Source organism: Gavialis gangeticus, unplaced genomic scaffold (genome assembly GCF_001723915.1).
Source record: "Gavialis gangeticus isolate Ggan-Ray unplaced genomic scaffold, GavGan_comp1, whole genome shotgun sequence".
NCBI lineage: Eukaryota > Metazoa > Chordata > Crocodylia > Gavialidae > Gavialis > Gavialis gangeticus.
In genome coordinates, this window is record NW_017729011.1 from 19,264,439 (window position 1) to 19,292,183 (window position 27,745).

At 46.7% G+C, this 27,745-nt stretch overlaps 1 protein-coding gene across 1 annotated transcript in view; it reads right to left on the minus strand.

Moving 5' to 3' along the window:
- Window positions 1–27,745, minus strand: part of VAV2 (vav guanine nucleotide exchange factor 2) — a 321,762-nt gene that overhangs the window by 91,329 nt on the left and 202,688 nt on the right. Inside the window, exons 4-5 of the mRNA XM_019510306.1 lie at window positions 25,733–25,791; window positions 2,416–2,484 (exon numbers count right to left, since the gene is read on the minus strand). Of these exons, the coding sequence (XP_019365851.1) occupies window positions 2,416–2,484; window positions 25,733–25,791 (128 nt within the window). The remainder of the gene's footprint in view (window positions 1–2,415; window positions 2,485–25,732; window positions 25,792–27,745) is intronic.

The window sequence follows — 27,745 nt, forward strand, 5'->3', positions numbered from 1 at the left end:
GGCTCCCCACATATCTGAAAAAGGACTTTTTATTGTCCTTGATGCTCAAAGCTATTTGGAGTTCAGTTGCAGCCTTGGCTTTCCTGGTTTGCTCCCTGCAGGACTGGACCAGTGCAGAATAATCCTCCTTGGAGGTGAATCCCATCCTCCATCCTTTGTAGGCCTTTCTTTCTAGCCTCAGGAGGTCTGCTAGGTCCCTGGAGAGCCAGGGGGGCTGCTGGGCCCTCTTGCTGCCTTTCCTCCGAGATGGAATAGACTTAGCTTGTGCATTGTCACCTGCTAGCAGCTGTGTAAACCAGCAGCAAAGCAGTTAAAGATGCAAATCATGTTTAAAAGGCATAATAACTTGTTCCTTGTCCTGAGCACATCACACCGAATATTCTTATTAGTAGGGAAATATTGCCCTGACGATGCTCTGTCTGGATCACGGCCAGCTTCATTAGCCTTCATCACTTTCACAGGCACCAGGAATTCACACACAAACATGTCTCCAATTAAAAATATGAGTATGTGCGAGAATCAGGAATTTTATGGCCCAATAGTGAAGAGATATTAACCCCATTTGAAAGAAAAATGTGTTATTTTTTTAAGGATCCCTTATGAGTGAAACTATATTAAAGTGTAGCTTCTAAGACAAAACCACAAGACAGATTCAAATACCCTCTGTTCCACGTAATAATAATTTATGATTTACTTTTGCAATAACTGAAGCCATAAGGAACTCATTGGATTAAGAAGCCTTATTATTTATGTTGGGGAACAATAATATTTAACTGTATAAAGGCACACATCCACCCATACAGGCTTTCTCCCCATGTGAAACGGATTGCACGTTATGGGAATTTTGCCATTAACTTCAATAAGGCCGAGATTTCACCCTGTAGGCTCGGTTCAAGGTTGTTTAAAAGGCTGAATGTTGTCACAACAGCAAAATGATAGAAAAAGACAAAGACAGGCGTCATAGATAGAGATAAATATAGAAACAGATGTCCCAAAGGCCTTCCCATAATACACCCTACGATCAGGAATATACATCAGCAATCAATCATGTGTTACAAAGCTCAAAGAGGCTAGCTGGCATTTTCAAAGAGTATTAAGCTCCTTTAGGCTTCAGCTCTCAGACAACAGCACCCATAGGTGCACGTGGAAACCCTGCTTCAATAGTTATTCCACTACCAACATAGCGGACAAGCCCCCTGATTTCAGCCTCGAACAGGTGGCAACAGACAGAAGAGCATCTCTTATACAGGGTGAGGAACACAAAAGCGTTCGAACCACCCCCCCCCCCCCTTCCCACTCCTCTTTAGGCACCAGACTCGAGTTCAAATCCAACCGCTTCCATGGATTTCCCGGCCGACCTTCAACAAGCTACTCAGTGTCTCTGTGCTTCAGGTCTCCATCTCTGAATTGAGGTTATAATCCTGCCTTTCTCCCTTCCCAGTGCATCTCGACTGTCTTTTAACTGTCCACAGTCTAACACAATGGTGCTCATCCTTTTGGCCCCACAGGCCAGGTGAGCAGCATGGGGCTGATCCACGAGCCGGATCAGACCGTTCAAGCCAGGATTTCCCTTGCATGCCAGAATTGGGCCCACACAACCTCTGCACAGCCCCATGTGATGGGATTGGGGTCCCATGCTGCCTCTGCTTGGTCTTGCACTACCCCATGCATGCATGGGACCTGTGGATGGGGGGTTGAGCACACCTAATCTGACAGATTAGAGACCACAAACACGACCGCTATTTGCTACAATACAACTAATGGGGCTTTTCCTCTTTCTTGTCACCCAATGGATCCCACTATGTCATACTTCACTGATGGAGCGTCTAGTCTAGCATGTCCTGTCCCAAGCATGTTTTGGGTACCAGCTCTTTGGTAGAAGAAAACTATGTTTGTGAACTCTACGGTGCCACGTGTCTTGTTGGCATTAAAAAGTGTGCATGGGGTGCACAGAATTACACCCTGCTGAAGGCTTTCTTTATGGATTATCCCCTGACCTGCAATCTTCCAATTATGGGGGGCAGCTATCACCAGTGGAAAACAGGGATAGATCCCAGGAAACTACTTCCCTTTCCTCAGCAAATCCCTAGGCAGACAATCAGAGGAATTACATACAACTCTTTTGCATTTACAGTAACATTTAGCATTATTTGAAAGAATGATCAGTGCCTTGGCCCCTTCATCATCCCCTATGGAGCAACTCATAAATTGAGCTCTATTAGAATGGATGGCTCCCAGCTCTCTATATGGGGGGAAAAAAAACAGATTATTGTAACAGCACAAATAAAAACCTGCTTGGCAAGTACCTGAAAACAGCCCTTAGAGCCCTGCTGTCATATTTTATCATACTTGGCTAAAAGTGAATTGCAACTTTTTTTTTTTTAATTTCAATTTCCATTTTGCAAGTCCACTTACTCAGCCAGCTCCTCCAAGCTCCGGTAGACATCATCGTCATTCTCTGTGGTCTCCTCGGAAGGGAAGGGTCTGGAGAAGGAGGAGAAAGAACAGAGTTACTGGTGATGTTGACATCTTCTAGATGCTGCCCTTATTTATCATGGCCCATCTGAGGTCACATCTGTGCTCGGATCTGCCGAAGACAACTTGCTTCAGAACATAAATATTAGTCAGAATGACACGTATTCCTATTACCCAACTCCAGCCCCAGAAGTATTGTTAGCTTCTGATGATAATTTTGCTCAGACTCTGCTTGTATCCCTGCTGGGCCAGGCTTCTCTTGGTCCATTATTTGGTACCATGTAAACCAGTGCAGCCTGTTCCACAGTCGGGTTGTTGGCAACTAAACCAGCAACCCCAACTGGGCTGGCCTGGGTGAGGAGGGTGTGTGGACACCCAGCAGGACTAACAAGACCTGTCAAAGGGTGGATGAGCTCCCTCCGAGCTCATGGCCATCCGTACCTGGAGAGGAGATGGGTCCCGCCAGGTCACTTTGCCCGAAGAATCACCAATAATGTATAGTCCCAATGGTCATAGCAGCCTTGGGACTGACTTGTCTCTGCTTCCAGAGTCAAGAGGACCAGGACTTCCAAGTGGTAAAAAACGAGGACACATTACCATGAGCTTTTGAGGAAGCATGTTAACTAACACAGCATCGAACCTGACCTTGCAATCAGGGTAGCAGAAAGGACAAGCAGGAGTTAACAATATCCAGCTGATTGCGGCACAGATTGTGGTTCCCACAGAGTTCCCCAAGATGTGCTGTTAGATTTTGCCCCCGCCTATGCTCCCTGTAGGCTCCCGTGCAATATGGTGCTACAGATCTTATAGCAAGAAATTAGCCCAGTGAAAACGGCTTCCAGCTGCAGTGAACAGAAAAGTCTTCAAATACGGCCCTTGCAGAAAACAGCCTTCCTCACTTCAACTAGCAACATCCAATATCTGTCTAAAAGGTTTAAAACCCCTGAGGGTGGGGAAATGAACACCCCAGAAAACCTCCCCGCAAAGCAGACTAACAAAGCAAAGAATTTGTTGGCTCCTTCTGAAGCAATAATCAAATAATACATGAAGGAGATGACAAAATACTGCTTTAATTAAATGTGACGTGTTATTGCTGGCACGTGGCCTCAGCGGGCTGACACCCTGGTAGGTACAAGATGCTTCCAGTTGTTAAGGACCCCAGAGCAGAGGGGTCTTTGAGGGTCAGGCTGACTTCTCTCCAGATGCCCTGGGTGGTGATCACAGATCTGTGCTCAGAAGAGCCACCTGGATGCATGAAAATAAGTTAAAACAAATAAAAGCAGAGAGCTCTCAGAGCCTTCATCCGTGTGTGGCATCGCTGCCAACAGGAAATCCAGCAAAGCAAGTACAGGGAGCAAGAGGAACAAGTCAGGGACGCCCAAAGGAGCTGTGAACCGAGTGGGCAAGTGGTAATGAGCTCCCTGATCCGACTGTCCCATATGGCAGGGAATGGTGATACTGGATCTGATAAGTTCAGTTACGGGTGAGCAAAATTGGATGCATGTGAACTTTTAACTGCACCCAAGTGTAATTTCCTCCTTCCCCAGTTCCATGAAAGATTGATTTGTCTCAAAGATTTAATGCATGGCCCAGTTAGTCCCGGGTTTTGCTATTCTTGGATCAGATCTCTAACAATAACTTGCCTTCCCCTTTTGCTTTATTCCTGTCTTCCCCTGGTGACTGCTTTAGACCGAACAAAGTGGTTCTTAACGGGGCTCCAATCTACAGTTAGTTTGGTTGCAATTAACCCAGCGAGAAGGCAATGAACCAAAAAAACAGAGTGGGGAAGCAGTGCCGCACCAAGCCGTGCTGTAAGACGGCCTCAGACTAGGTACAGGACAGCGTGAGCGACGTGTCCGCATTCACAGCGCAAACACGCAGGAGCTCCCAAGCATCAGCCAGGGCACCAACAATGCCCCGAGAGCCTGTAACGCAGCAAAAAGCATGGCAGGGTAAGGAAAGATCAGGGACTAGTATCCTCAGTTTTATTACAAACCATTTGATACTCAATGACGGTCTGTAAAACCTCCAGTTGCTGGAAGGGAGAAACTGCATAAGAAATTCAGCTTTAATTTAAAATTGAAAAAAAAAAGAAGTTCCAACTCTTAGGGCTGCAGAGAAAAACTTGAAAATATGAAATAAGTGCACCTTGATGGGCCACAAACCAAAAGGCAAAGAGATTCCCTGCCCTGTTCCCAGGTATGTACTATTAATCTTGTGGTTTTTAAGCCCGTTGGATGATTTGGAAGCGATTTCATTAGTTCTGAAGGCTGGAGACTGGTGATACCAAGCGCCTGTGGTTTTAATTTTATCAATCCGGTTTTTGCGTGCGTGTCTGCATCTCCTTTCTCCAGCCAGCACCCCCGGGAGTAGTGACTAATACAAAGGCCATGTGAGCCTCAGACCAGCGGAGTCTATGCAACTCGGCAACTACTGCATCATAAAAATTGGCCTCAGATCCTACTGGAGGGAGGGGAGAGAGAGAAGGATAAAGAAACAGGGCACAACATCGCAATGATGAAGCGACTCCAAAGAGGGGAAAAGGCCTCTCCCTTTCATACGAGGAGCACAAAATTAAGACGTTTCTGGGGCAAAGCACAAGCACAAGGTCTATGTAAGCAGTTAGGACCCTCTCTCCTTCTCAGTGGACTGAAGGAGCATTGTAATAATGCTAACATCATTATTAGCATTAATATTAGCATGAATATAGAAACAGGGAGGAAGATCACCCTAGAGAATATCACACTTGACACTCATCTTTGGCTCTTCATCTCCCAAAAAATTCACTTACTCCTCTACTGGTCTCCCAGCCAGAAAGCAAGGTGGCAAAACAGTAATAAGGAATATTCAAGTTACAAGCCATATATTTAATCAGTTCCTGTGACATGGGATGCTGGGGCGGGGAGGAAGTAAGGAAACAGCCAAGAGAGAAAAAGAATAACTTCTGTTCTTTTTTTAATGAGAGGTCTTGGAGTTGGCCAGCTCTTTCACCTTGACGGAGGGGGAAAGCAGTGCAAATGAGATCAGGACAGGGCTTTGCAAACTGTATCTCTGCAACACCAGCTGCCACAAGGATGAAATGTGGAAGTACGGAATGGGATTAAAGGAAAAACACAACGAGGAAGAGATTATCAGATAAACCTTTAGCAGCTGGAGAGAAAAGATTTCTCTGTGTAAGGCGCTAGACTGGACTCAGGTGATCTCAGGTTGGCTCCTAGCTCTGTTAGACTCCCTGGGTAAGCTCTAGTTAATCATCGAGGAACCAAACCTACAACACACAAGCAGACGGCTGCATCCTATCCAGGGATACCCTCGCTTAGTTATTAAGAGGGGCTCTCTTCCAGTGCAAGCCAAAGCAAGATACTTTCCCTCTACGCCTCAAACTCACCTGGAAAATGCAAAGTTGTGTAGAACTCACTAGGGCAGTAACAGAAGCCTTAGCAACACCTAAGCGAAATCAAGTGTAGATTATATGGCTTCAATCCTAGCAAATAACTTGGATGCGTTTGCTGAACATAACTCAAGGACATTACCCTTGCTAACAAGGATGGGCAGCTTCACGGCAACCTGACATTTGGAGGCAGAAACCATGTGAACTACATGTATGAGCACGGTGTAGGCCGTTCTTTCAGTACTTTGTGGCTTTCATTGCCTTTCATTAGATCACCTTCCAGGGGCCGTCATCAGGCTCTTGTCCACAAGGACTCCCATCTTGTCTCAGCTCTAGGATACAAACTTTTCCACTTGAGCTAGCTGAAGTAACAGATTTTATGTCTTTGGGGGGAAAAAAAGCCATTCTCTCATTTTTGTCCCATGGTACAGAGGCCAGCGTGACTACAAGAAAACCCACTAAGCGAACTTTTAACCTGAAGTTTCCTGACTAGCACTTTTTTTTGTTTATATCGAGGTTGGAGGCGCATGCAGGCAGCTTAATAATTCATTGCAAGTCTATACTGGAGCTGCAGAAGGTTATCGTTGCGATCACTGTGAACTGATTACAGAAATGGCATTGAGTCAGAGTCAGGCTGGACATTTTGTGGAGATCATACATGATCAGTAGGGGTGTGTGAAGCGGGTCCTATTCTATTTGGATTCGGCCCCAATCAGGGACAGTGATTCAATTCATTGATTTGGATCACTGTGCCCGATTCGATTTGGCCGAATCTGAATCTGAAGATTTGATGCCGATTCAGTGAATCAACAATTCGGCCATAGACACAGCTTTCAATGTCTGATCAGTGCTGATGGGCTTGTAAGTATGCCATCATTTACCTTTCCTTGCCTTGCTTTCAAATGGGACTAACAACTGATGACCCTAAAAACTAGGGGCAGAGCCCTTCAAATTTCCCAGTACATGGTGACCAGGCAGCAAATAGCAAATGCCCCCTAGAAAGGTCTCACCTGCGTTTTTCAAAATGGCCAAAGAAAACTGGGAATCTTAATCCCCAAACAATTCAGTAGGACGCAAGCATGGCTCAGAGTCCTGACATAGATCATTTAAAAGCTCTTCAGGGGATTTTAACTTTTCTAAAACACAGACCTTGGAAGGGAGGTCCTAACGTACCTTTTTCCAAACCTACAGGGTTTCAATGTGTAGGTAGCACAACAAGGTCAGAGAATAAACACAGGTCTCCCCGGGTTTCAAAACACGGCATCAGGATTGTTATTCGCATCCTGTGGAAGTGAAAATGGAAGCGGGAGCAGTGCGATGGCATCCCAACTGTGCATTAAGCAATATGGATTGTAGCCGTCTCTCCTTCCCCACTTCCCAAGCCCCCCTTGTGCCTGCGCAAGGGCAGGGGGCAAAATTTGTGAGCAGTGGGAATGTTTTACTTGGGTAGCATTTGGGCTTCCGAAATGTCATTGTACCTGTCTGCACTGCTCTGCGTTTTATGTTTGAGAAGCCTCTCAAAGGAGAGTGCCTGATCCTTGGAGCAGGCTACTATGACATTTGCAATGGTCCTGGTGCCCGGTGGGAATCTGTTCCGTAGTCTAAGGTTGTTCCCTACAAAAGCTCCGATTTCTGTGCAGAGAAATGCCTGCCTTTTCTGGAGGGTGCGGCTACCTCGTATTTTGCAGATAAATTAAAAACAGGCTTTGCTTCCAGCTCCGTCTTCCCCAAAGACCATGGAACGACCAGCATCTTCCCCAAGCATCTACCTGAAACGCAGATAGGCCCCGATCCCACTGAAGTCAAAGACAAAACTCAGAACAACTCTGAATGTTGCTGGAACAGACTCTTAGAGAATTAAGATAAGAAACCTCCCAGAGTTGGTTTCTTAACAGACAAAAGCCACAGCGTTCGGCCATGGCATCTCCAGGGATCAAAGAAGTAAAATGCAAGCAGAGCGGATGCGTTTATTTTACAGTCTAGTAAAAAGGAGTCACCGAGTCACTTGTTATAGAGCCTGGGGTGAATGACTCTTCTCAGGACAATGGTTACGGCAGAAGATGATCGCCCACACTGTGCAATCATTAAGTCCTTTATCATATGAAACACTTAGGGCATTTTCACATGCAAGCAATGCAAGGCTTTTGTGGAGCTCAGACAAAATCCAACTCACAAAGAAACAGAGAAATAATCTCAGATGCAAATCTAATGCTCAGGGATAACAGAAATTAAAATTCCATGGGGTTCCTCATGTGGAAAACCCCAATCCCCATCACCTGTCCCTTGGGTTGCTTTGGGCCATGGAATGATTAATTCTCCAACGACCATGCCGTGTGCTTCTGTACATTTACATACTCCGGTTTCCAACCCAGCCAGTTCCATTGCCTGGCTGCTGTCCCCTTTGAATTATTAAATGGGAGGAACTAGATAAGTTGCAATTTTAAGATAATGGAAGGAAACAGGAAGATTTATTCCTAAGTGTATTCCAGTGTCTATGTGTCTGGGCCTGGCTGCTGAAAGCCACACTGCCTACCTCTCGCCAGAGACAATGCTGGGAATCCCAGGGATTAATCATTGTACTAAAGTGATGTCCTCTACCAGCAGCAAGCCAGTTTGTAACAGAATTTAGACAACAATGGACTGTTAATTGCCTGTTTCCTTCCCCATTCAGATTTGGGAACATATGGGACCTTCACAAAAGCAACAGGCTAATAGCATGGCTAAAGCCTGGCATCGTCAAAGGCAACTGCTGCAATAACTTCACATCCAGTGCTCATTCATAGACTTCATCCTGATCCCCTGGACTCTTGGCGTCACACTTGGAGGCTGCTCAAGTGGAAGCTGCTTACTGGGTGACTGTGGAAATGATATTATGATGTGGGCAAAAGTCTGCAGGGGACTCAGATAACCCAACCTTACCCTCGAGTTGAACCCCAGGCTGCAACGGGTGAAGGCTGACACTATTTTCTTTCTACATCTGCCTTTTCTTAAACCCAGTGATCACACTCAAGTCTTTTCACAGGCAGGATTTTAAGCTGTGCATGGAGAAATGGGGGAGCCTTTGCAATGAGAGATTTCTTGAGACGCTCAATGGACCACATCCTTTTCTAGTGCCAATTGACTTCAACAGAGCTAGGTTGATTTATACCAGCTGGCAGTCTGCAATGCTTTACCTGCAGTCTGCATGCTCTGTATAGGCTGGGGCTGGATCTTAGCTGTCCTGAAATAGGAGGGCGTTGGGTCCTGGAGTTTGATGCAAGTTGAGAGGCCTGCACAGAAGAGACTATATAGTGGCTCTGATCAAAAGGGGAGGAAGGTGCAGTCTATATTATTTTTCACATGTGCCTGTTAGAGCAACTGCAGCTGGCAATTACATCCTTTTGTCAATAAGAAATTAAACACCTCACATGGAAGATGCCTTTGTGGGTACAGCAGAACAGCATCACACAGAACATTAATGCATATTATACGTCTGGCTGTACGGGGAAGCGTTGTTTCTTGGACAGGTCTGTCGTCTTTAAGTACGCAGTTCCACATTTGCAGCTGTGCATGTCTAAAGTCTCAGTACTGAAAGCCGTCATTCAGTGCCCAACTTTCCAGAAGTACAGATAGCAGACAGGAAAAAAAGTATGCGCCGATTCTGAGTTCTGCTGAGAGGCAGGACATTTGGATTTAGACACCTAAATGCAGATGAAAGCATCAGGCCAGGATCTGTCCCCAGGCAATCTGCAGTTTCAACCTTTTACCTTCTATTACTGATGAGAGGCAGTGCCCATAATATGACACCTGTGCCATGGCCATCTGTGAAATTCACTGGTATATCCCACCTGGATTTGAGGTTTCACCTGAAAGCCCATCAAGATCCTTCATCCATCAAATTATAAGCTTTTATAACAGGCTCTCCCTTCTGCTACAGGGACATGCTCTACATCTAACCACCGTATCTATCAGCCGACTCCGTAAAAATGGTCAAAACATATGTGCAAATGTAGCAGCTTCATTCAGATACATATCCTTGGCTGGCATGAATCGTCTCATCTTCCCAAAAGCCAATGGAGGCCTAAGCATTTACGTTAGTGGTGGATATTTCCCTCCATCTCTGTGTAGCCATAGGAGATAATTGTGACAAATTTCTGTCTAGCAATATCTATCTATCTATCCATCCATCCTCTCTCCTACCACTCTACTCACTGGTTTTACAGGAGTGAGACCAAGTGAAAAACTAAGAAAGAACATGATGATGCAGCTATTTTTACACATAAACACCCTTAAAATTGCACAGGATTCAGAGTCTTTCAAAGAAACCTCAGTGGCAAACATCATGAAGCTCTAAGGGAAAGCAGGATGTGATGAAGGTTTTAATGGCACAAGTTTCATCTGACTTGCACTTGCAACGTGAAGATTTTGAGGTGGATCATCTGCACTAGGCCCCATCAGTTTTGAGTGAGTGATGCTGATTTACACAAGGTGAAGAATTGGCCTGTTAATGCCAGCGGATCTTTTTCAGCTCTGCAACAGCGGCTGTCACTCACTTTATTTTACAGGGACTGCAGCTCTGCCACACCTGATTGATCGGGAGAGGCATTTTTATTACTTCAGTGCAGATGGGCATAGCTCTAAATGCTGAACGGGAAGGCGGAAAACACATCCCACAAAGTCAAGAGAACTTTCAGGGCTCATCAGGATGCTGACAACTCTCTTTTAATTATTAAATGGGCAGCTTCTCAGGCTGAATCCCGGTTGGCTGAGATGGTCTGCAACTTCAGAGCATCATAAATCTTGCCTGTAAAATAACCATGACTGTCACAACAAGCAGCCATAGCACTCTGCGAAAGAGGCATTGCTGCAACCAAATCAGTTTATGGGACTATTTGCAACCCATATGGTACTCTTAAGGGAGGGCACTCTTCTGTCATTTGCCTTAGGCTTCTCCTGCAGCTAACCAGTCTTCCTTGCCTTGCAGGGGGCTGGATACTTTAATGACAGCCACGGATCCATCCCTCCCCACCCATATTTTTTTTCTCTTTTAATGTAGGTCACTTGCAATCTGTTGGCTTTGGCATCCAAAAGGCCCTCCAGGGACGGTGTGGAAACCAAATGCGTTTGTGAGTATTCATGAAGACGTCCAAAAAAAACCCCCATACAGTTTCACAATACATTTTGGATGCAACTGGAAATGCATTCAACACTGGCTTCGACAGGATGGAGGAGGAGTAAGGCAGCATGCGAGGTACAGATCTATCAAGAAGCAGCTGTACGGTAAGCAGGGGCTAGAAATGGAGAGACCTGATAGTCCTTTACTAGTCTTATGTATGACAGATTGTGCAACACTAATCAAATCGCTACACTTCTCTGCGTCTCAGCTGCGAAATGGAAATGACAATCCAGGATCGCCACTGTTAAGTGCTTTGAGGCAGAAGAAAAAGTACAAGAGAGATGCCTGTGATAAAGCAAGATAAAAATCAGTACTTCCTTCAGTGCAAAAAAGTGCTGGAGCAGTCCAAGAGATACTCAATTTAATTAAAAGAAAGAAAACCCTATTATGTGGTTATATTACTCATAACTGGAAAGGAACCCCTCAGATTATGCAAGCTTTCAGATGACTGCACTGAGCAAGCCTGGTTTTCTCTTGCTTGTGGTTTGGATCTCAAAACATTTCTCACAAGCTGGATTTAAGAAGAAATCATGCATGGAAAAAGCAAGTTACATCCTCAGCTGTATCACAAAGATGATTTTACAGGATCACAGCTACGTTGTCTTAGCATGCAGCACGGTCCAGTGCCTTCACCTTCTTCTGGGTACGCAACCAGCCGCATCAGGACTGAAGCAAACCTAACTAAGGACACCTCTGCCCTGTGCTGGTAGAAGCTGGAGTGATGTTTCCAGTATCTGGGGAAAGAAGAGGCTGCAAAAGGAATCTGCAGCTGCCTCTCCAGTGATGGCAGTAAATAGGGGGAAGAAAGTGTTGGCTTTCTCCCTTGACAGAAAAAGATGCAGCAATAAAAAGAAGGCTAGGAGAAAAAGGAGAGGACCTGGAGGGAGGGTCAAGCCTAAGTTAATGCAAAATCAAAAGGGAAATATGCTCAAAAAGCCTGCCCTATGCCGAACATGCCCTCACCAAACATGGCTACCTATGCACTCCAGTATGCCAGGGAGGCAACAGGGAGGGGAGGGCTACTATTGATGTCATGTGCATATGTGCAGGCTACTACTGATTTCATTTGCATGTACACATGCAATGAGCTCTGCAGCTCCTGTGCAGAAGCCCCACAGGAAAAGAAAGAAAGAAAAAAAAAAGATATTTTTCAGCCTGTCTTAAAACAAACCTTAAAACGAGAACACAAAATTATCAAAATAGATTTGGGGGGGAGGGAGGGAGCGAGGAAGTAAAGGATAAAATAAAATGGTTTCCATTTACCAAAAGGATTCTGCCAATTTGAAGGAAAATGTGTTTTGTCACCCCATTGAGAGTCTTTAAGGCAGGGGTGGGCAAAATATGGCCCAGGGGCCGGATTTGGCTGGCCAGGCCAATCTATCCAGCCCACGGGGCCCCTAAAAAATTAGAAAATTAATATTTATTTGCTCCTAGCTGTCCATCAAAGATGACAGGAGCCAGGGGCAGTAGGACCCAGAGGAGGCTAGTGGCAGGACCCAGCAGCAAGGTCTGCCCAGCCCTTCCTGCTTCCCTGCGCCAGAAAGGGAAATGCAGCCCTCAACAGCTTGCCAAGGAGCATCAGACTGAGAATAAAATGCAACCAGTCATTTTACTGTGAGAATCAGTGCCTGTTCAACACATTTCAAAGGCAATTGCATTGCGTCCTTTCCTACAGTGCCCTGCTGTCTGTCACAAATCACCGTGGTTAATCCAGAGATATATTTTAATACCATTCTAAGGAACATGGGATGGAGGAAGAGAGAGAAAGAGAAACACTAGGGCTGTAAGACCATGGAGAAGTGCTGCGGCATTAGTCCAGCCTGAATCTGGAGATGATAGTATTTTCTTCATGAGATCTCACTGCCTCCCAACTACTGATCAATTGGGAGCCAATCTGACTCCAGCAATAGCAGGTTTTTAAAGTGGTTTTATGAGACTCGTAATTAATCCAACTATAGATAGACCTAGTTCTCTCTGCACATGGACACTCCTAAACCAGAGTTTGCCAAGCTCACGAGATAGATGGAAGAGGGAGAGATTAATGCAGACTTTCCTGGCTATAACAACGCTGTGTTCCTAGACAGAGCAGTGCGATCAAGGCAAAGGAGTGTCAGATCCAGGGGGAGGTTTATTTAAGGGAAAGGAGTTTGCAGAAAGCCTTTGCCTTCAAATCTAATTTTCTAATATACATCAGCAGCTTTGGTTCAGCACTTCAGCTGGGGTATAAAGCACAGCTTGGATTCTGAGTTGAGCTATTGCATTTCTTCTCTGGCACTGCATTTCCTTGGGACGTTCCTGCCCTTGCGGCAAATTCGTGGCTATTCGGTGCATTCGGCTGGGAAATCACTGCAAGCACCGAGGGGCAGGTTCTCAGCTGGTGTCTACTGTTACAGCTCCATTGATTTCATTGTCTTAAATGGAGCTAAGACAATATATACCAGCCCCGGATCTGCCCCTGTCATAGCTCAGTACCCTGTAAGAGAGTCTACTTGTTGTTTATATTGTTCCAAAGTTTGTCCCTTGGGACTTTCTCTTCACTTCACTAAGGTAATGTTAAGTCTTTCAAAGTAGCATAGGGTCTGTACTCTTGGCAGTATTGGTATTGCTGCACGTGTGAGACCAAGTGAGGACCAGCAATAAACACAGGGAACAGCAAAAGCATTCATCACACTATCAAAGCAAGCCGATGCATTATTTTAGAGGCGTTTTAACACACTCGTCTTTCACCCTGGAAGGCTCCAGTTTCACTGACAGCCTGAGAGATGCCAAGGATCACCAGACCTTAGGGTCCATGACATCTTACTGGGCTGTGCACTGCATTTGAGGCAGGCAAGGAAGATGGTTTGGGACGAAGATCTCCAAAGGTCACTCCCAGGTTGGCAAATCCAAGGGTAGGAATGGCTCCCGTCCCAAGAAGTGCCGCTCCCAGGCTTCTTCTTGTATTGAAAATAAAAAATGGCAGGGGACTTAGAATGCAAAATAAAGCCTGCAATTTTCAAGTCTATTTCTGATACTTTGCGTTTTTCCTCCCTCAATGCCCCTTCCTCCAAGGAGCAATGACAGAAACCACTTCCAGCATTTGCTGGAGACAGGCATCCCCGTGTCCTTTCCATAAAGAATTGGTTGCATGTGCACGAGGGCTGGAGAGTTGTCACCCTCTAGCAGCTGCCCCACAGACAGATGATGAGACCCTTGCTTAGGTCCAGAAACTCCCTTGCATCCCCAGTTGGCATTTGTGGAGTGGAAGGAGCGGGATTCCAGTTGCAGCTTGCCAAGAGCACAAGAAAGATGTATGCAGGAACAGGGAGCTTCCAGGACCCAGATTCATTAAACAGCCCTTCTCAATCCATTTTATTGTAACACTTGAAGTGTGCCCGATGGAGGCACAATAACATTAAAAAAAAAAATGGGCAGTAGGTAATTACTGAGAGCATGCTGACGGTGAATAAAATAGTGCTTATAAAACAAACTGTGTAGGAGAAGAGGCCCCATAACTACCTTTTCAACCCACATCACTGCCTGCAGACATCCCAGAACTGAATCGCAGGAGACTTTAATTGCCTGTCAAACCCACGTGTGGATAAAACCACTTCCTGGGTTGATCTGGCATCCCTTTTAGCACAAGCGACAAGAGGCCATGTGCAAACAGTGCGAGGTCTGCATTACACTGGAGAATCTATTTCGATCCACAGCAAAGATTTTCACTTATTACCCTTCTCTCCCTTCAGGACAGCAGGCGGAAGTGATTTCTTCTTGGTTAATTGTGTTAGGCCTTGTGTGGTCCTGTTGCTGGGATTTGCGAGAGCTGAGCTTTGCTGGCAGGACTGCAGCTTTTTGTTTCTGATCTCACCCCCGGCGCCAAATGGAAGGCTGCTCCTCTCCAGCCGTTGGGTTTAGACAATAAGGGAGATGGATGCAAGATGTGAAATTTGGCCCCGGCTCCAGGGTTGGATTTGAAATTAAAAAAATAAATAAAATGAGGAGCTTGGACTTTGGGATGCTGGTTCACGTCTCCCTGATCCATACAACAAAATGCTGGTCTGGGAGTCAAAAGACTTGGGTTCTGTTCCCAGCTCCGCCACTGACCTGTTGTGTAACCTTTGGCAAGACATCTCTGGAGTCTGTGTCTGTTTTCCCTCCTCCACTTTGTCCCTGGCCATTTACACTGCGAGTTCACTGGGGGCAAGGACTGTTTCTGATGATGTGCTTATATAGTGCCCAGTCCTATGGGGCTGGCCAGACACTACAGCAATATGGAATCAATCTATGCATTGGTCTGTGCTGTGCACCAAAGTTTCTGGCAGCTCAAGGCAATCCCCCTCGTAGAGCGAATCAAATGAACCCTGCTGACTTCACTGGATGTCATCTCCAGTCCAAAAGAACTGGAACTCCTGGTAGAGGTGATATCTTTTATTAGACTGACTAGATTTTTTGCAAAAAAACAATTCATCTCCAGTCCAAAGCACCTATCAAGCAAACCCCAGTAGAGGAGAGTGGCCCCACTGTATAAAGAGCCAGTGGTAGAGTGCAAGTCCAAGTGATGAAGGTTACAAGGAAGCTCCTGGGACTTGTCTACCCAATGTCAGCACTACCAGCTCTGTATGGGCAAGTAGGGGAAGATTCCTGCTCAATCCATCTTCCTGCAAGCAAACCGAACGCTCGGATACATGTGAGCGCTGCTCCCCCAACACTCTGCAGGGCAGGATGCATCAACCATTAGAAACCCTTCAGCGGTGCAGAGGGGCAGAATGGAAAGACCACAAAGCAAGCAAGTGAGAATCCCCCCTTGACATAGGTACTGGTATTACTGGCAAATCCCTGGGCCATCACTCCTGCGACCTGTGCTTTGGCTAATAGCAGATTTCCAATAGGAAAGGAGCAGTTTGTTTTCATGGGGGGCCTCAGTGAGGGATGGTGCGGTCTCCTTAGTTGCCCTTTGGTGTTGCAGAAAATCAGTAGGTTTCCCTAGATCCTACTTACCAAAGTCCCTAGTGTTTCCAGTGCCTGACACCAGAACTTGTGCTCGTCCCAATCTAAACCAGGTACAGTGGGAAGGCCGTTTAAGCAGTAAGCACAGCCATTTTGGCAACGGTCCTTTAAAAAAAGCGAAGCCAAAAAAAATTAAATCCTACCTCACCCTCAGTGATCGTAAAGGCAAAATCAGCAGCACCCCAATCAGAGTAGTTCCTTCTCCAGAGGCCAGCTGCAACCCAGTGGTTCACACCATCTTGCTTGACCTTTGGTTGGTACACACTGGCAGATGCTAGTGACTGGGCAGAGGTGAGGGAGGTGGGGAGCAGGGCCAGTGGCTAGGTAGCTCTACTAGGCCTTTTCTGCACCAGGAGAGGACCTAGCACGATGAAGGATGATGCATCAACCAAGGATGAAGTAATGCAGCAGGTTTCAACTTGTGGCACAAGCAATCTGTGCATGGCACATGGCACATCAAGGAGGGAAGAGGCAGCACGGTGGCAGTTAGGGTGGAGAACAGAAAGCAGAATAGCAGATCAGGTCAGATGCACTGGGCAAGGAGCAGAAAGCAGAGCAGTAGACCTGGCAGAGAGCACAGGGCCGGGAGCAAAAAGCAGAGCAGCAGATGGGGTAGGGGAAGGGGAGCACTTGGGGAGGATGCCAGGCTAATTTGGGGCACGCTTGCCCAAAAGGTTGCCCCCCCAGTTGGAGTCGTGTTTCATGACAGCAACGAGAGTTCGAGCTCTGCTAGGAGGAGTCCATCTGGGTCTGTTGGCAGGTCCTTCCAGCATACAGCGCAGCAATGAGGAGAAGGAAACAGCCAAGAGGAGAAGATTTAGAGGCTGGACTTTGCAAACACGGTCATGCCTCATTTGGCACCGAAAGTTACAAGTGGGAAGTGAAGGATCGAAGAGGAACGCTGCAATTTTTTATGGCATGAGGCTTGGCCACAGTTGCACACTGCCGAGTCAGGCAGCCGGCACCAACAGCTATCACGAAAGAAAAGCGACATGTTCCCTCCAATTTGCCCGCAATGCAACACCGGCTTGGCAGGGACTGGTTGCTTGGGGCAAGCGGGCAGGTTTGGTGTGGTGTTAGGGCTCGTTCCTTTCTCATGACCTTCCACGTCCAGTACTCGTGGCTGGACCACGGTGGGAGGAGGATGAGTGCAGCAGGGGTTACATGAAGGGAAAGGGATGATGGCCTTTTTTGGCTGTTAGCTTGTCTCTGTACTAGTCACCTTCTACCCCAGCAAGCTCGGGAATGAAAGAGGTTATTTAAAGTGCAGGTCTTTATGTTCAAGGCGGAAGGGTCAGATTTTCCAAAGCACCTGAATAGGAAGCGCGTGGGAGAAAGGCACTGGGGACCTGGGCTCCTACTGTCACTTGGACCCTTTTGACCAGATGACCATGCAGCTCTTCTGCAATGGGGCCCAATGCCACTCGCACTCACAACAGCTGGCTTTCCACTGACTCAAATTGGCCCGGTTGCAGCAATCCTTTGCGTTGGTGCTGCACCTTCCAGGGGAGCCCTCCAGGCACCTCCCAAGCATCACAGGATTTAGCCTCCCCTCACATTTTGCAGGAAGGGAAACTGAGGTAGGGGGCTGCCGAAGACAATATATCATCACAGCTGGGTGCCTGACATCAGATCCACCACATCTGGATGTCCAAGGGAGTGACAGAGATGCTGAGCCCCCACAACACTCCCATGCAAGTATATAGCATTGCCGGATACAGAATCCAGCCCCCTGAGTGCTGCCTCTCTGGAGAGTCTCCTCTGCTCCCTCCAGCACCTTCAATCTCCATTTGCTAGCACGCCAAACAGGACATCCCTGCTCCTAATCTAAAGTGACTTTTCGGGACATGGAGTCATTGGAAGCACCATTCACCTCTCCCTTGAAATCAGATCCATCCCATGAGCAACACGCTCCCAGTCAGGGGCTTGTCCTCACTGCCAGAAGAGATGCTTTTCCACCGCCGGGGAGGCCCTGTGCATGAGCAATGCAGGAGGTAATGCACACAAAAACAAAGCACTTCAGTGTTAGCCACAAGTTAAATCCCAACCAGGGGCAAATTGCTGACCTGAGTGGGTTTACCTTCTGGTAAAAACTCAAGTGGCCTTGTCTGTACTGGATTTGTACACATTACATACCTCCAGATCAAACACCCAGCTTTCTGCAGGACATGGAAAATGGGAATCCTAATTGACCTCCTAATCCCCAGCAAAACACACACTCCTCCTCCTCTTCCCCTCAAGCGGGGTTAAGGCACCGTCATCTCTCTGCCAGACCAAGTGCCCACTTTGCAAGCAAGTCCTCCCACAATAATATCTCCGCTCGCACTCCCTAACGTGGTTATGCTACAGTACATATATTATAAGTGGCAGTGTCTTTACACCGAGTTGCTCCAGAGGTTTCAGTTCATATATAAGGGATTTACTTAGATTAACATCCTTGTGACTGGCTCTTTGAAGGCACTAACTCCTTTAGGTTTTCAAATGGTTTCACTGTGCGCACATGAAAAATGGATGAGGCCGCAGAAGCCAAGATTTCTTAGCCTCCTGCTCTGTTTGCAAAGTCTGGTTTCCAGGAAAACCACGTATTTTGAGCAGATAACCAGACTGTGCTGCAGCCCCGTGAAGCCTGCATTTAACCAGTGGGACTCACTGCCACAAAAAAAGACTTGAGGCCAAGAGAGTCCACGAAGGGCTGTGGAGTAAAAGCAACCAGGACTAGAACAGGAAAGTTTCAACTCAAGGTAAACTCTACTGATGCTTGTAGCAAAATACCCACTGCCTCCGATGGGGTTAGGATTCAACTCATGGGCATCAACAAGGGTTAAAAAAACCCTCCATACTCAAAGGCCCAAGGCAACCTCGAAGGAGTGGCTGCCACAAGGGAATTATCCCTGTCTCCTGCAAGGTTTCACATCCTACTTTTGGATGCATTTGGGGCTTGCCACTGTTGGAAACAGAATAACAGACTTGAATAGTTGTCAGATCCACAATGGAAATTCCTATAGGTCAAATAATTGTCCCGTGTTGGGATGTTCTGCCAAGGAGCAGGAAGCAGCGTGATGCCACTTCCTTCACATTTTAAACGTGGTGCCCGAGACTCCCCAAACGCCCACAGTATGTGCTCGGTAGCTGCTCCCTTTCTTACGACCGAGGCAGCAGCATCCTCCTCGACAGAGCTTCTCTCAAACTACATGCAATTAAACGGCAACTGCATGAGCGCGGCTGGGAAATACCCAGCTGCCATCTCCAAAAAGCCTGCACCCGTGGCAGAGAGGCAGGGGAGGATGGCACACGATGCAGGAGTGATCTGCCTAAGTGCTGCACCTAATCAGGGAGACAAGCTCCTCGATGTAATTACGAGCATCGTGTCACTCTCAGCAACCCATCCTCCTTTTGTCTGCCAGCCGTGGATACTAATCACAACGCATCCCCCAACGTGACGACGGCACAAAGCGAGCACGCTGCGATGCCCGGCAGTCGAAAGGAGCGGTTGGCAACCTGGGAGCGCCGAGCCTGGTTCTAATTTACTGAACTCCCCTCTTGGGGGGGACGAAGGAAATTTCAGCAGTTTAATGAATAATCAGAAACTTGGCCCAGCAGATTTAGTGATCAATTCCAGGCTCAGCGAAGATAAAGGCAGATTTGTTGTCGACTGGAAGGAATAAGCCCCTGTGAGCAACACAGGAGTCAATCGACTCGGAGATCTTTGCTCAGCATCTGGTTGAGGCACTGAAGGGAACGTAGGAGAACGGAGAGGAGCTCACCCCTCTACCACGGGTGCCCCATTGCAACTCGTTTGGTCTCCCCTGCTCCGATCCAGCAACATAACTATGTACGTAGCGAACCGTAAGGACTTTCAAGTTCATAGCATGACTTGCACAGCCCAAGGTTGCTCCCTTTTTGTAAATGGGGAAAGCAATGCTTCCTCTGCCTCAAGCCTTGGCCTTATTGATCTGGATTCAGGTGTCTGGCACGTGGGCCCTCTCCAACTGCGTGTTTCTGCCGGTCTTGGCACAATAGAGTCATGATAACAATTGAGGCTCATTGGTGTCTACTGCAGTAATATATTAAATAGCAACAACAGTCATCTTCGCTACCACCCGGACATCCAAATGCCAGGGGAAAAAGGGTTTTCAAAAATTGTTAGTGCTATTCCAGAAGAGATTTATTCTGTGCCAGGGACGCTTGCCTGCAATCAATTAAATAGGAATGGGTGGGTGGAGCAGAGGTAAAAATCCCAGAAGCCCATGCATGGTTTATTATTCCCCATGTTGGTAGGACACGCGGACCAGATCCGAGCCCCATAACCAGCAGCATTCACACTCACTGGGTGATCCGTCCCGACTGGTTTCCAGGAGTGCATTTCTCAGCTCCTGCAGAAATCCTGCAGCTTGGTGTTTGAAGCCAAGAGGCGTTTTTCTTCAGGTCTTGCAGGTTTTGGTATATTATACAGTTCCCCAATTGTTGCAATCATAGTGTGGGACCTACTTATATAACAACCTATGATTTCTAAGGCACTGGGCTTCTGAAACCATCTCTGCCAGTACAATGATCAACTCTGTCTGGCTGGGGGGGGGGCCCAGGGCTTCATATTATGCATGCTGGTGTGCATCCAATTTTTTCCTTATATGTACCCATGCCATTGATCCAGTTATTGATAACTGACATTAGCTGAGGATCAGGCCATGGCAGGAATCCTGACAGCTTTGCATACCCATGCAATAGCAACACTCCTCCTAACAGCTGCCCACTTAAAATCAGAGAGGCAAGGACATAAAGCTGTCTGGGGCTGAAGTACAGCTCAGCCTGGTTACTCTCAGGGTAAGGGAGCACATCCTCCCAGCCTCATCACACCCTCTAAAAACCCATGGCCCTTTTCATCAACAGTAACTCTTCCTCTGATGAGCCATTATTTTCCAACCTGCTCTGCCTGATGTCAAGTAGCACCAGGAGGGAAAGAATGGAAGCATCAAAACTATGGTGGAAAAAGGCCAGAGATGCCGAGATGCCATGAAGACCGCAAATGACACTGATTTTACTGGAAGGCACTGGTGTTGACAGGGAGAAACATGAATGCACAAATGGGAAAAGAGCAAGTTCACTGAAGATGCTTTCCCTCGAGGGATGGAGAAATGTACCTGGACTACTTCCCAGTGCCTCCCTGAACACATTTCCACTTCACCAAGTGCAAGAGATGCTATACTCAGCTATCAAGGAGGTAAGCACTAGAGAAGGCCCTACTGCTAGATTTCTGTAGCAATTATGGTTCTAACAGAGTACACAGCAGTGCCAGGAGCTGCAGGCACAGAAAGTAATAAATAGAGCCCAACTTGAAGAGCATACCATTGATGCAGGCAAGACAAAGGAAATGCTGTTACCAGGGAAAATGAGGTACAAAGAAATTAAATCATCTGCTCAGGGTTATGCAGGGAATCCAAAGCAGAGCCAGGAACTGAACCCAGGCCCCCTCCTCAACCACATGTCTAGTATCTTAACCACAAAAACCTTACATCAGAGAGACTGAAAGCTTCTATCTTTGTTAGAGCACAATAAGCTTTTCTTACCAGCAAAAATCTTATGCATGAACAGGAGTCAGAGTGAAGGGACATTGTCACTACAGTGTGCAATGGTCTGAAACTGGAGTGCATTTCATCGACTGAACAGTCCAGTGGTAACCCTGCATACAACAAAGTGGGTGGTGGTCCCTGTAATTGTGCATTTTCTTTTAACTAGTGGGAGGTGGGAGTGATAGCAGCTTATGTGGCATTTGAGCAAACAAGCCTGGGCAACAGATAAACCAATCCCCTATTTCAGTAATCAATAGAGGCAGTATGCCAGCAAGGAGGTAAGTCAATAATGCAATGCGTGCTATGGGCTCCTCTGTATTCCAAATGAATTCGAAAACCTGCCACTGGAATTACAACAGAACAAGAAGTAAATACAAAATGCCGGCTGTAGCTACAGCTGCAATATATTAAGGCCAACCATTGCGGTGCTCTGTAAACACAACATTTCATTAGAGATCAGTTTTTACTGTTCAGAGCTTGTTGCTTTGAAGAAGCACTTTGTCATCCCTGCACAGCTAGTCTGAAAGGCCTCCGAATCACTCTATGAAACAGAGTTTTTCTAGCAAGGTTCATGGACCGAGAAAGCTGTGAATGGAGAGAAAGAATCTGAAAAGCACAGGCATTTTATTTTTGTCTTCCTGCCCTGCATGGGACACATTTGTCTCATGACAGTGCAAGAAGAAGAAAAAATATACTTAATGGAGGTGGGGCCTTCCTCCACAATCCTAAAGTGAGATTAAAAGGTCTGTGGTTTATATGAGGCTAGTGGCACATGGCTAAGGCACCCCAGTCATATTAGACTGATGGCACACAAGGGAGAGATGGGGCCAGCATCAGGTCCAGCCACCTTTGACTCCTCAACCCAAAGGACCATACACAGCAATAGTTACAATCAACTGTGAGCAGGTTTTTGGATAAATCCAGAACAAGCTTTAACTACTCTGCCATCATGTCCCCACAATCCTGTAAGCCTTGAGGTCTAATATGTGCCAAAGGGAAAATGCACTTAAGACTGCACAAGTCCCTATAAAATGCACCATCAATTGGCCGGAGATGTTGGTTGCAGCCGTTGTGGCACGCCAGTAGGGGATGCTCCTGCACCGAGCCACCCGCCTCACTGCACCCAACCCAAAAACCAAGCTTCAAGTGCCTCACATCTGGTTGACCACCTTCCTGGAGTACATCCACAAGCCTGGAGTACCAATGCCACCACCCAGACTCAGGTCTTTGTCTGGGCCCTGTGCCACCTGGGCTATGCAGGCCCTGTAGACCTAGGGGTTGCTTAACTCCATCAAGATATATCTGGGTGCTCCTTATAGCCCAAAGCATAGAAAGTAGCCTCCCTTAGTCAGCCAAGTAAAGGGAGCAAGAAGGCCTGCCCAGCCCCTCTCAAACATGTATGATAAGGCTGGCTATAACAGATAGCTTTAATGGGTAGAAAGGGTAGGCATGGGGAGGGGTACAAGTCAGAGATGTAGCAAAATAACCCTAAGCAACAAAAGCAGCTTGGTACCCTTTTGATACCTGACTAGAGTACATTAAATTAAGTTGCTAGTTAGGTTTCTGGTAAGTTACTCACTTCCGCATCCAGAGAATGAGAGAGCTGCGGAGGTGCATGCTTCTGTGTGTGTGTTTTAAAATGCCTCCCCATCTTCTTCCTGGAGGGACCCTCTTAAAAAGCCCTACTGACCTCACCACCTGGACCCAGTCAGGGACAAGTGTTATTTGATGCAGGCCAATTAATTTGGCAAACGTAATAGTTACCTAATAGAGTGACAGGGGCATAAGCCCCTGCCCCGGTGTTGAGAGGCCAGAGCTCAGAATAATGAGGGGCAAGATCCACAAGCTCTTACCCGGGGCCCGTTACATAGGGAGCAAGTTGGCTGCTGGGCAACTGGGTTGATAGACACAAGAGAGAAGGAAAACAGACAACCCCCAAAGACAGAGGAAGCTGGAAGGGGATTCTTTCACACCCGTGTTGGTCTAAAGGAATCTACAAAGCACCTTTCATAGACAAGCCTGTGAACTTCACTTCATAAATCTACTGGATACAAAAAAGCATGGATTAAATATAGACATTGGATTTATGGCACAATATAACCTTCATGCCATTTTGATAACTCCAGGTTACCTCTCTATATTTTCGCAGCTGCATTTTATCATCTTGTTGACATTGCCCTCTTTTTGTTTCCCCCCATAAATCTGCCCCACACCTATTAACTCCTATCCCCTCTGCGCTGCCCTACCACACATTTGCATTTTCACGGACCTGGATTTTGCATATTGTCTTAAGCTCCTATTCCGACCCTAGAGAGAAGACAAAGACCAGCAGACTCTCTCTATGCCTGGAGAAGGGCACCTGAGCTTAAAAGCTTGCAAAGAACATTTTTTCCAACTATTCAGTTGGTCTAATAAAAGTTTTATCCAAATAACTTTGTCATCAATTGGCTTGTATTTCCCCTGTTTTCTAAGTAGTTAGGGCCTGATCTGAAACAAAGAGCCACTGAGAAAGTTTCCAGTGGTACAGGTAACCATAAAAGAGCATGCATGTGATCACATTTATCTGTAGAAACTAATATGCTGATCTATTATAGCCTTTGCTCCAGACACCCTTCAGGATCAAAGCATCCAGCGCTGTTCCTCCCTGGCACCCTGGGGAAGATTGCTACCTCCGCCTGGGTGAGAGGTGCACTCCAGGGAATGAGGAACTTCCCAGTAAATGTCTACCCACCCTTAAGGATCAAAAACAAAGGGGTTGGTGAACAATGAGACAGCATTAGCATTTCAGTGACTGAAGCATAGGGGCAACTGAAGGAAGGTTGCACTTGTGATGGTGCCGTTAAAAGCCCTGTTTGGTAGCAGATTCAGAGAGACAGCAAGGTTTCAATGTCATCTACAAGAGATCAGAGGCAGTGGGGAGAAAATGCAAGAGTCCAGCAAAGGCATCGAGTGGGGATGTATACAGGACTATAAAAGATCAGCTGGAGTAGAAGAAAGCATCTCCCTCTCATCACCTTCCCTCTCCATACCATGCACACTACACCCAAATATGCATGATAAGAAATCAATTTGAAAACAAACTGCAGGGAATGAAATATGGATGACCAGAAGATGATGGGTTTGTAATCATGTTGTTTAATTCCTCCTCCATTTTTCCTGTAACTAGCAGAATAGGGCAAATGTCCCAGCTCCAGTGCAAAATACAATGCAAACCAAGACTCTGAGCTACTATTATTAATGCATGGTAAAATCTAGTAAACAGTAAAAACATCAGTTTTTTCTACAGTAAATGATATGTGAATCCTCTGGAAACACTGAGCCACCTCCTTGCTTTTGCACTGGGAACTTTCCCTTTCAGTTGCAGAGGACGGTACAGGGAGGGAGAAGAAATGGGAGCAACCGGATGAAGTGTGCAACACTTTGCACAGAAGCCCAATGGGAAATCTGCCAACAATTAGCAATCGCATGAGCAGGCTGCAACTCGGTTGTCTTGGTCATTCCTTCATCTCCCACGTCAGAGAGGCCTGAGGTTTGGCATCAGAGCGTCCGGAGTTACAGCCCTCTTAAAGTGTGACCGGGTTGTGCAGTGCAGGCTCTGAACCAGAGAAATGACTTAATACCAACAAGTGAAAAAAAGAAAAGGGAGTGGATATGTCTCTAAGGAATCCTCTGGTTCTGGATGCTTTTCAAACACCATCCCTCTGAGCCGGATGCTCCATAGGAGGCAACCAGAGTCCAATATTAGGAGTGGGGTGTTGATAGAGTTAAGGTCTCTTTCACCTGTTATTTCCCTTTGAAACTGCTACAGGTGTCTAAGCAGATGGGAGAGGAGGCAGGGGGCTTCAAGGTAATGACTGGAGAACTACTTCAATTTGCTAGACTCCTTTAAATGAGACGAAACGTTAATTCATTTTTAAACCACTCCTGGTGATCCAAGGGAAAACGCCAAGAAGCCTACACGGCTGCCGTCAGTAAGGCACTTGCATAATAAGCACGCTCCACTCATCACAAAGGCAGTCTGTTTGCTGTCGGTTTAACCCTAACACACATGCAGCCAAGTTAATACACACATACCTTCGGATGCTGTCAGGCATTAGAAGATCCTGCTGGAGGAAAGCCAAGTTTATCTTACACATCTTGTTAAAAGTATCTTACCTAATTCCTTTGGTTTGAGCAATACTGTGGAAGGAAAGTCTGGATACTGCAGATATCACCTGGAAATGGAAAAAAAAGAAAAGAAAAAAAAGGGTGTTATTACCGAAGAAGGAAGAACGTTGCATAGAAATCATGGGCACAGGGGTACGGTTTTTTAAATGTGCTAAGCGCCTGGTGGCTTGTAGACTTGTGCAGAAAATGGGGGTGTTCAGCTGTACTGAAGATAAGCATTTATTTTATTGAAAATGTATTATTTGTACCATGGTAAAACCCAGAAGCCCATGCCATGGGTCAGAACCCCACTGTGCTTGGACACTGTGCAAGCACCAAGCAACTTGCTATCACCCTAATGAAAAGGAATTAGGGTTGTTTCCTCATTCCCGAGACCCGGATATTCGACTTTGTTACAGAATGATTTTGTGGCGGCGTGCCTCAGCTTCAAGCCTGCCCGAACAGGTCAGGAACGCACGACATCCAAGCGGCATTCACGTTCAGAGATGCTCCTGAAAGCATTTGACACTCGTGGCCCAAACTCCCCACAGGTTCTGAGCGGTCTGAACAGAAGAGAAGACAACACATAGGCTGCAAGTACTGATGCCCCAGCATCCAGCGGGGCTGGTGTTCAAACGACAACCTATCAAGGCTAACTCGGAGCTCGTGTTGTTATTGCTGAGCGTAAAGGACATCTGAGCTTCCTCGTGTAAAGAAAACAAATGCAACAATGTACTACAAGGAAATGCCATCCAGGAACTCATGTACCATCATTCGAGATCTTCCCCAGTGCCTTCTTGCAGTCTGGACAAATTCCTGCTTTATATTCTGTTATAGCATGGGTTGCGATTCTTTTGCTCGTTCTGCACAAGACTAAGTTGGAGGCAAGTCCAGATTCAACTTCCTCCGTTTCAAAATAATCGTGCCCCTGCATGTCAGGAGGGAACATGGTCTGTCGCCTTTTCTGGTCATCAACAGAGCTGACCAAATTCTCATGAGCCCCCCAAGCTTTTCTATTACAGGGTCCAACTCTTCCGATCAGGCATTTCGTTCCACTGAGGATGGAGGGGCTCTGCTCCAGGATTCCTGTTCCTTAACCTAAGGAAGGCCAGGAGAGATTCGGGGCCTTGTTACACCGAGCCACACAAATATGGATCATCTTAGTGCTAGCTTGCAGCCACACCTTCAATTTGAGCAGCACATGTGGGGAGTGGCCACACTTTAATGGAAGAGGAGCTGGGTTATGTGGATCAGAGGTAATCCCGCCCTGGAGTGGCATCAGTTTGAACCACACAACAAAAGCTTGCAATTTAAAGGTGTTAACGTGCGGATAATTCAGGGGTTAAGAGCTCCTGGAGTTGCCCAAAATTAACATGCAACAAAGCCCTCGTATATATAGCTCATCAATCCTGACTCTCAGCCTGTCAAAACTTCAGTCTGTGGCCAGAAGTGTGGGACTGAATCATGCCGGTGGGACAAGGGGTTGGGATGGTGGCATCCGAGTAGGATACAAAGCAAGTATCCTCAGGGCCTTTGGCAGGTACTCAAAGGATCCCCCTCCGGTAAGAGAAAGCTCCGAGCCTGCCAAGGAAGAACGATGAAACCTGCTAACTTATCCATGCAGCCAAACCTAGTTTCCAGGTACAGGCGTGTGCTCAACCGCATTTGATGGCATCTGTGGGGCTCACTGTGGCAGCTGCTTCTGGGCTGGCACATGGGTAACTGAACTAAAAGCATGAGCCACCAGAGCTTGAACTCAGGAGTGCATGCAGCTAAGAGCTGCTGTGGACCAGACAGTAAGGAAGACTTGCACCAACATTCACCCTCCTAGCACACCTGGGTTAATTTTCTTCTGGTTGCATGGACTGTTCACCATTGGTTTAACTGCATTTAACTAGCACCCCTCCAGCTAAATTAAGCTTTGGTTTTTCACTTTTTTGAAAAAGACAAAACTTCCAGCTCATAAAATCTAGTCTTTAAACCTAAAATCCAGGTGTAATTAAAGGGGGGGGGGGGGGGGGG